Source organism: Gekko japonicus, unplaced genomic scaffold (assembly GCF_001447785.1).
Source record: "Gekko japonicus isolate JY-2015 unplaced genomic scaffold, Gekko_japonicus_V1.1 scaffold1498, whole genome shotgun sequence".
Lineage (NCBI taxonomy): Eukaryota > Metazoa > Chordata > Lepidosauria > Squamata > Gekkonidae > Gekko > Gekko japonicus.
In genome coordinates, this window is record NW_015176494.1 from 167,468 (window position 1) to 177,295 (window position 9,828).

Genomic DNA, 9,828 nt, shown 5'->3' on the forward strand with positions numbered 1-9,828 from the left:
CACTGGGGGCCCTCCCTCCCTCCCTCCCGGTAGTGGCGGGTGGAGAGCGCCGAGGAGACTCGGGCTGGATGAGCCCTGCTCGCCAGAGGGGTGTCCCAGGCTACGTCCAAGTGGTGGTGGTGGTGGTGGTGGAGGAGGAGCATTCTCAAGAGCGGGTGCCCCACCGCAGCCCATGCCGGGTTGGGGGGTTGGAGGCGCTTTGAGATCCGGCCTTCCCTTGGGAGCTGCTGTGGCTCCGGATAGGTTGGGTGCTCCCTGCCGGGCCGCCTGGCCCTGCTCCAGGGGCAGCCGGCTGAACCCGTTCTCTCGCAAGCACCCTCCTGCAATCCCTTTGCAATGGGCTGCCACTTGTTTGCATATCCTGGTTTGGAACAGGAATCCCTTCCTGCAAGCAAGCAGCAGGAGCAAATGTACCCATGGATGCTTGGCAGAAGCTCACTGCCTCTGAATGGCGAATAAAGGCTGCTTCTCCAAGATCCTAGCTAGGGGTGGGGTGGGGTGGGGGACAGACTGTGCTCTTGCACCCAGGCCTACAACTGGCGGCTGTGGCCAAAAGTGCTTTGTGGCCAGCATTGACTGGGTAGCCGGCTGCAGCCTTTCCTGAGCAGCAAAGATCTGGCCACTGGTGCGTGCCCTTGTTACATCTTCAGTAGGTGCAGAGTGCTGTTTAGTGTGGGTTGTACGGACCATAGAACTCCAGTCTTTGCTCAAGACTGGTTTTTCATAGTCATTTGTAGCTTAAAAGAGGGTTAAGCAACAAAAGGCCAAGGTTGCCCCTAGCAGCACTTTCAAGCAGCCTCGAGTTCTGCGAGTTAATGACTTTTGTTTAAATAAGACCGAACTCTTTTAATTAGACAAGTGTTTAGCAGCTAAGTACAAATGCAAATTGATACAATCATTACTGAAAAAATGTAACGTCGTATTCTTTGAACAAGCCACCACAAAAATCTTGATTTAGCCATTATATGACAGTTTCATAGAGAAAGTAACAGTTAAAAACAGAAGTAAGCATTCCTAACTTTAACATGTAATTGTCCACTAGATAATATGGTGAGTTCCCAAAAGATTTTCTAGCTAAACAGCAGGTGCATTACAGCATACATCTTGACAGTGCCCATTAGTTTCCCAAGCAAGATTAAAAGTGCAATAAAGCTACTATTTCTACAGCTTTTAAAATTAACTGTCAAGGATAAAAGAAATCCTGTGCTTTCGTCCTGACCAGCTGGTGAGTTCTACAGAGGTCATAAGAACTACCTAACAACATACATGAATAGCATGATTTAAGACTTATGTGACATCCCCCATCCAGCAGGTACTTGCCCACAACCCTGGTATAACTACAGGGTTATGCCAACTACAGGAGCAGCCAGCCCTTCCTCCCCGCCTGGGTACACACCACACCCTATCCCAGCACCAAATGGACCCCAGTGATGCGGCATGGGAGTCTGACTCAAGGGGGCACAACTGGAGTGTGCGGTGACTGCCAGCCACTGTGCTCTATGTGCCTCCAGGCCAAACACTCCTGGTACCTGCTGTCTTGCAGGACTGGAATTCTATGCAGCAGCGACAGGCATAGTTGAAGTGCTGCGCCACATGGGATGAGGAAGTGTTGTTTGGATGGGTAGGGCATGTGCCTTGGGGGAGTAGCCTGTTAGCATATTGCCTTATCTTATTAATAAATGTGGGGAATTATTAAATGGCAATAGGCATTAATTATAGGACCATAACCCATGTATACCAGACTTTGACTTCACAGTCCCTAGAAGTGATCTCTCTACTAAAGGATTCTCACCCATACAAATATAAAATCAAGCATACGCACAGATCTAGGATAGAAGAGCACAGAGACATGTGCATTAGCAGGAAGTATCATTGGTGGGGTGATGCTGTATCTGTCTGGTAAGGCAAGTTGACTGCAGCAAAAAAGGGATAAAATATGGGATTGTGAGTTGGTCAGCAACACACATGGGAAGTTCTAAACAGCACTACAAATGGAACCAGCAAGATAGGGTGGGCTTAAGAAAGGTAAAAGCAAGAGAGAGAGCAATGGCTGGATGCTCTTTTTATACCTAAAATGTGACCTGAGGCAGTTGCCTGTTGTCACATGGTCCCCAGGAAATACTAACTGACAACTTAAGTCCAGCATAAAGGCTCTGCTTTTGGGCTACAGCCTTGTCCGTGGCCCTGACACGCTCTTTTCACCGCTCAGGTAGGCAGTCATGTTTAAGAGTCTGTAGTAATGCCATTTTAAGTGGCTGTTTGGCAACACTGTCAAGTGGAGCCCTCTCTGTGGTGATGGGGGAACCATAGGCCCTGCTGCCTGGATCTCAAGTGATTCAACAGGGAGACCAGGAAGGCTGACATTCCTAGTTCAGTATGGCCTAGCTGCCGTATGGCACTGTGTGTAATATAGTCAGGAGATCTGAAGATTGTCTGGCAGCCTTAAATTCTAGCTCCTTAGCATCATGCACCACTAGGTGGTGAGCTAGAATTATTTTTTTTTGGGGGGGGCTCAGCTCTGAAAGAGCTGTGACTGACCCAGGGTCACCCAGCTAGCTTCATGTGGAGGAGTGCGGAATCGAACCTGGTTCTCCAGATTAGAGTTCATCACTCTTAACCATGCTGTGGAAGTGTGCATGCACACGGAAGCTTATTCCTTGAGTAAAACTTTGTTGGTCTTAAAGGTGCCCCCACTGGATTCAGACTTTGTTCTGCTGCTTCTGACCAACACGGCTGACCCCACCTGAATCTATCTCCATGTGCATCCTGCCACCCTGCCAAGGGGCTGCCATCTCACCGGTTCCAGCATGGCCCAGGCAGCCGTCAGTCTGGCACACCCACCCCATTCAGAGGTGTGCTGTCACAGGGAGGGCTCACTCCATCTCCTCTGGCTTCTGGGAGCAGCTTGCGAAGGCGCAGGGCCTGTGCCGGACAGAGGGTGTGCAACCGCCTGCATCAAATCTCACTACTACTCCTTTGCTGCCGCCGCCCTTCAGTGTAGTTTGCAGCTGATGTCCCTGTCTGTTTTGTCATTTGTCAGATTTCTATCTGGCCCTCCCAGCCAAGGCCGGCTTGGTGTTGGGTGGACGAAGCTTACTCTGCACCCTCTCCCAAGCCCCACCTCCTGTGCCAGTTACTCCTACCTGCCTTCTGTAACTCCCCTATAGGGTGGACAGTGATGCCAGGGCTGAAGTGGCCAGTCGGCTAATGGTCAGTGATGTTCCTCCTCTGCATTGCTCACTTGCTTCACTGGCTGGGGGGGTAGCCTTGGGGGTGGGGGGCAGTGTTCCCTCTAAGCTGAGTTAGTGTGAGCTAGCTCACAGTTTTTTAGCCTCCAGCTCACACATTTTTGTCTTAGCTCAGGAAAGATGGCTCCAAAGCAAACTAATGCATGCAGTAGACAAGTGGCTTGCTCACAACTTTAATGCCAGCAGCTCACAAAATAGAATCTTTGCTCACAAGACTCCACAGCTTAGAGGGAACATTGGTGGGGGGACCGTGGGGGTGAGCCCAGCCTCAGTGTCATGTTTTGCTGCCTGTTGGATCATTCCCAGGAGGACAGGCACGCTTTGTCTTGTGTCCACCATCCTTGGCGCCCCGTGGCAGGAAGCCACGGATTCCATCTGCCACTTAGGCACCCTTCCCCGGTGGGCTACAGGGGACGCAAACAGACTTTGCTAGGGCTGCTCTCTTGGTGCACCAATATCTGCAGTCCCCCCCACCCCCGGCGGCAGATGGCAAATCAGTGACAGGCTGGTTCTCACGCACCCGTCTGTGGGGTGCACCAGAGTGTGCTGATTCCAGGGCTCCTCCTGCTCATGCCACAGTCCTCTTTGGGAGCCGTGCTGTCCCTGGGCCTCTCTTCCCCGGGGTGGTGGCAGCCACATTGGTGGGCTGTGCCCATGTGTGCCACACAATGATGTCGCGCACACACACCCGTGATTGTTGCTGGGGTTGCTGGAGGCTCCTCTGCACTCGCTAGTCAACGTGGGCCTTGCAGGGCGGGGGCATGTATTGTCCCCATCACCCCCCCCCCTGCAGAATGCCCAGCGGGAACCAATCAGAAGCACCCCTTTTAGGCTGGCCCTGCGGTGGCCCTCAGGCCTGGGCAGTGAACTGGAAGTGTCAGCAGCAGCATCCCTGGGCCTGAGACTGTGGAAGACAACTTAGTGGGAGGCTCTCCCCGGCCATTCAGGGTGAGCCAGTCAGATGTTCTGCATCCTGCCAGTGGCAGCTGAAGGCTGACAGAAAAACCCGCCCTCCTTCTGCAGCCTTGGAGGAGACAGGTGCCACAGTCTAACCTGGCGGGATGGCTGTGCTTGAGTGGAAGTGGACATTCAGGCTCCCTTTTTCCACTGGAAGAGCCAGCCTTTTCAGCTGGTGTGCCAGACAGTACTGTCCAGTCTAGTACATGGGAAGTTCCTTGTGAGGTGTGGTTTTGCTCGTAGTTCACTGTTCCAGGGAGCCGGCATAGTGGTGGAGAGGCAGGCAGGAGACCAGCTCCCCTGCTTTTGCTCAGGAGGGTCATGGGTGAATCCGTGCCTTGGGTTAGTCCCTTCTTCTCTGACAGCCCCGCAGCCGCAGGGCTGTGGGTGTGGCTTTGCTGGTTGCTTGTGTTCCCAGCAACAGCCGTGCAATTATGCCTTCCCCTTTTCCTGGCAGTGGGGCAGACGTGCCTGTCCTTTGCTGAGAAGTCATATCCTACAGGGCCGACTGCGCCTCTGCATTCAGACGGAGGGAACAGACCCTACGCGTTGGAGCTGGTGCCACAGAACAGGTGAGGGTGTTGGGTGCCGGCAGCGGGCCCAGGCCCAAGCCTCTCGGGGAAGCTTTTGCACTTGTGTCATCATATCACCAAAGAAATTGCCTTGCTGGATAGAGAAACAGGAGTTTAACCCTAACCTTGTGTTTTATGTAAAAAGAAAGGTAAAGGAAAAGAAACAAACAGCAGAATTCCTGCACTTTATGGCCTCTTGAGTCTGCTGCTTCTTTTCATACTTCCTACATAGATACTACATACTTCCTAACAGCGTTCCGTGCAACTTGGTGTTTAGTCATGTGGGCCACATGACCACGGAAATGTCTTCGGACAGCGCTGGCTCTTCGGCTTTGAAACGGAGATGGGCACCGTAACCCTAGAGGGGTTACATAAATACGTTGTCTGCAGAGTGAGTTTCCACTGATTGTATCTGAAGAAGCATGCCCTAGCCCACAAAGGCTTCTGCTGGAATAAAATGTTGCTGGCGCCACAACATTCCTCTTTATTTTCGCTGCAACAGACTAGCATTGCTGCCCCTCTGGAATTATTGTCTTAAAAGGATGAGATCCAAAGGACCATATAGCTCAACACTCTGGTTCCAGTACTGGGCAGGCGGAGGGCCCTGGGAGGCCCACAAGTGAGGCAAGAAGGATGCTCAGCATCTGGTACTCCAAGTGCCACTCTGCATGGAGTGTTCCAGGAGCCGGCTCCAAAGGCCAAACTCTTCCAGTCTGGAAAATGTTGACATCTATAAGACTGGTCTCTAGCTGTGCACTCCTGAGGAGGTCTACCCAAAATCCTACTCAAGTCTGCTCAGTTGGGCTGACTTCTAGGACAAAGTTCTTAGAATCGCATTGTAAGACATGCCTATCCCTGCCGGGGTAGATTTAGAGAGCCGAGCCTGTCCGATTTAGAGCTGAAGAAAGGCCCTGGGAGTGTGATCATTGCAATGTGAATTAGATTTTAAAGGTTGGCCTAGGTTGGACTGCAGTGAGTTTTTAACATGCCTCTGAACACTGCGACAGCCGGTCTGGCAGCCTGGCTTTATTATGAGGCCCTCCGGTGGTCAAAGCTGAAACAGCAGGTGCTATCCAGGAGACAGAAGCATCCCACCTTGCAAAGCGGACTCCGGCTCTGCAGTGTCTTTTGCCTCTCTGGCCTTGCTTGGTCTTGAGGCTGTCACGAGGCCTAGGACAAACCTGCCATTTCCAGAGGCTGCTCTTCAGAGTGCTGCCATTCTCATTACTTCAGTGAGCCTGGCATGTTTATAGCTGGCCAAGCAGGACTTGGCAGTGGGCAGAGATATGTAGGCTGCTATCAGAGGCAGGTTGAGATATTCAAACACTGCTGGAGCAAGCAGAGCTAAGCAGCCCTTGCAGGGCTGGCAGCACCACAGGGGCCACTCCGCTCAGGCCCAGGTTGTAAAGCAGAGAAATCTTCAGTGCAGTGGGACCCAGGCCAAGCAGACCCTACAGAGCACCCAACTCAGCCTGGCTGCTCTTGGCAGTGATGTGGTATGTTGTCTAGGTAAGGGACAAGAACACAGTAACATAAAAGAGCCTGGTAGGATGACAACCACCAGTCCATTTAGTCTGTCGTCATGCTTCTCACAGTGGTCATCTGGATGCTGCTGGGATGCCCGCAAGCATGGCACAATGGCCGTCCTCCCCTACTAATTCCTCCCATATACATATACCATTCTAAATCTAAACAGAGAACTAAGTGACTAACAATTGATGTTGTTGTTCAGTCGCATAGTCGAGTCCGACTCTTCGCAACCCCATGGCCTTCCTTATGGTCCATCTCTCGCAGCCATACAGTACTACTGGGAATACCGTTGCTTTGACCATACAGACTTTTGTTGGCAGGGTGATGTCTCTACTTTTTATTATGCTGTCTAGGTTTGCAATGATCTTGGATCCCTTTCCAGTCACCTGCATGGAGTGTGCCATGTTTGTTTTCCTCCCAGAAGACAAGACCCAGCTGAGCACTGAGGAGACCCAGCTGAGCAGGAGCAGGAGACAGAGCCGCTAGAGGGGTGAGTGGTTTTTTACTTGCTTCAGCTGAGTATTCAGTAATTAAGAAAAAGCACCTTGCCAGAGGCATGAGCCTCTGGCACGAGCCGACGGGCGAGCTAAAGGGCTCTCTGCCTGTGGCTCTTAGCCTAGGGACTCTTAGACTAGGGGCTCTGTTACAATATATCTACTTTTGCTTTCAGTTTCCTCCCCACATGTCCCCTCATATCAGAGAAATTACCCCTTTTAAAGTTAAAAGTGGTTGTGTGAGTCTTTTTGGCCAATTCCCTATTTATACAAATGTTGAAGTCAACAACATTATGGTCACTGTTCCCAAGCAGTGCAATCACTTTTACATCTCTCACTAGGTCTTGAGTGTTACTTAGGACCAAATCAAGGATCGCCTCTCCCCTGGTAGGTTCTGTGACCATCTGCTCCATAGCACAGTCATTTAGAGTGTCTAGAAACTCAATCTCTTTTTCTCGACTAGAACACATATTGACCCAATCAATGTGTGGGTAGTTAAAATCAGCTATTATTACACAGTGTTTTTGTCTAGTTGCTATCTTTAAGGCATTCATCATTTTATAATCCTCCTCTATCTTTTGATCCGGTGGGCGATAACAAACTCCCAGTGTTAAGTTTCCTTTTGCCCCCCCTATTTCAACCCATAGAACTTCCAGAAGCGAATCCAATTCACTTAGCCTCTCAATCTTTCTAGACTTTATACCCTCTCTGACATACAGAGCTACCCCACCTCCAACCCTTCCCCCCCTATCCTTCCGATATAATATATAACCGGGAATCACTGTGTCCCACTGATTTTCCTCATCCCACCAAGTTTCAGAAATACCCACAATGTCTATTTTTCCCTCCCTCACCAAGCACTCCAACTCCCCGATTTTACCTCGGACACTTCTAGCATTTGTATAGAAACAGCTGTAATTTCCCTTACAAGTTAAGCCTGCATCCTTCCTCTTGCTATCTCGAGTCGTTGTCCGGCAGTCCATGTCACCAGCCATGGCCTCTGTGGACAATTTCAATCCACCTCCCTGTAGAAAAGCAACCGGTACCCCCTCACCTCTCTCAGATGAGCCAACCCGAACCAGAGACTTTTCATCTCCTGTCGGCTTTCCCCCAATATTCAGTTTAAAAGCTGCTCTGCCACCTTTTTGATTTTAAGTGCCAGCAGCCTGGTTCCTTCTCGGGACAAGTGGAGACCGTCTCGCCTGTACAGCTCCCTCTTGTTCCAAAAAGTATCCCAGTGCCTAACAAACCTGAACCCTTCCCCCCTACACCATCGTCTCATCCACGCATTGAGACTCCTGATCTCTGCCTGTCTCTCCGGCCCTGCGCGTGGAACAGGTAACACTTCTGAGAAGGCTACCTTGGAGGTCCTGGACCTAAGTTTCCTGCCCAGCAGCCTAAATTTCTCCTCCAGGACCTCACGACTGCATTTCCCCACATCGTTGGTGCCGACATGCACCACGACCACTGGCTCCTCCCCAGCACTATCTACCAGCCTATCTAAAACACGCGTAATGTCCGCTACCTTCGCACCAGGCAGGCAAGTCACCATACGGTCAGTACGCGGGTTCGCCACCCAGCTGTCTACCTGCCTAAGGATCGAATCACCCACTACCAAGAGCCCCCCTCCCACCCTGCTCAGGGATGGTTCCTTGGTGCAAAAGGAGAGCCGCTCACCAGCTGGGGAAGAGGTCCCTTCTGAGGGCACATTCCCCTTATCCTCAGCATGGTGCCCTGTTTCCCCTAGACCCTCATGCTCCCTGACAGCAGCGGGGCTGCCAGATCCAGAGTGGGACGAAGCTAACAAGTCCCCGAGAGTCTTTTCTGTGTGCCTAGCTGACTGTCTCTGCTTCTCCAGGTCAGCCACCTTGGCCTCAAGGGAGCACACACGTTCCCTGAGAACCAGGAGCTCCTTGCACCGAGGACACACCCAAGACTTCTGCCCAGTGGGCAGATAGTCATACATGTGACACTCCGTGCAAAACACTGGATAGCCCCCAACCCCCTGCTGGCATTCTGGCTTCATAATTCTTTTAAAATAAATAAATATAATCCCCCTTTTAAACCCTTGGTATTTATGTGGGTTTTGTTATCAAGTCAAATTATTTTACGGGAAAGACAAAGAGCCTAGGGCCTTGTCTTTCTGGCTCTTTTTGGGCTTCTTACAGCGCCCCTAGTCTAAGAGTCCCTAGGCTAAGAGCCACAGGCAAAGAGCCCTTTAGCTCACCCTTCGGCTCGTGCCAGAGGCTCGTGCCTCTGCCAAGGTGCTTCCTTAAATAGAGGCCTCCCCCAGCAGAGGTCAGGCAGCAGCTATTCAAATTCAAATTCACCCAGGCACTCAATCACGGTCTACTTCAGCCTCTTCTGCATCAGTGGTTGGGGCATACACTTGAATTACTGTGATGTTGAATGGTTTGCCTTGGAATCGGACAGAAATCATTCTGTCATTTTTGAGATTGTATCCCAGTACTGCCTTTTGCACTCTCTTGTTGACTATAAAGGCCACACCATTTTTTCTACGAGATTCCTGGCCACAGTAGTAGATATAATGGTCTTCTGAGTTAAATTCGCCCATTCCTGTCCACTTTAGTTCACTGATTCCTAGGATATCAATGTTCAGTCTTGCCATCTCATTTTTGACCACGTCAAGCTTACCTTGATTCATAGATCTTACATTCCAGGTTCCTATGCAGTATTGTTCTTTGCAGCATCGGACTTTCCTTTCACCATCAGACACATCCACAACTGAGGGTCCTTTCGGCTTTGGCCCAGCCGCTTCACTCTTTCTGGGGTTACTTGTACTTGCCCTCTGCTCTTCCTCAGTAGCATATTGGACACCTTCCGACCTGAGGGGCTCATCTTCCGGCGTCATATCTTTTAGCCTTTTGATACTGTCCATGGGGTTTTCTTGGCAAAAATACTGGAGTGGGTTGCCATTTCCTTCTCCAGGTGGATCACGCTTGGTCTGAGTTCTCTGCTGTGACCTGTCCGTCTTGGGTGGCCCTTCACGGCATAGCCCACAGCTTC

General features: G+C 51.0%; 1 protein-coding gene and 1 long non-coding RNA gene across 2 annotated transcripts in view; one reads left to right on the top strand and one right to left on the bottom strand.

Annotated features, from left to right (window-relative positions):
- The window catches only part of XBP1 (X-box binding protein 1), a 5,526-nt gene extending 2,717 nt beyond the window's left edge, over positions 1 to 2,809 (bottom strand). The window contains exon 1 of the mRNA XM_015427275.1: positions 2,798 to 2,809. Coding sequence (XP_015282761.1) covers positions 2,798 to 2,809 — 12 coding nt within the window. The remainder of the gene's footprint in view (positions 1 to 2,797) is intronic.
- A 338-nt stretch (positions 2,810 to 3,147) lies between these two features.
- LOC107123938 lies at positions 3,148 to 6,790 on the top strand. The gene is made up of 3 exons (XR_001482962.1): positions 3,148 to 3,210; positions 4,663 to 4,777; positions 6,729 to 6,790. It is a non-coding gene; the product is annotated as an uncharacterized LOC107123938 (long non-coding RNA).
- The last annotated feature ends 3,038 nt before the right edge of the window (positions 6,791 to 9,828 follow it).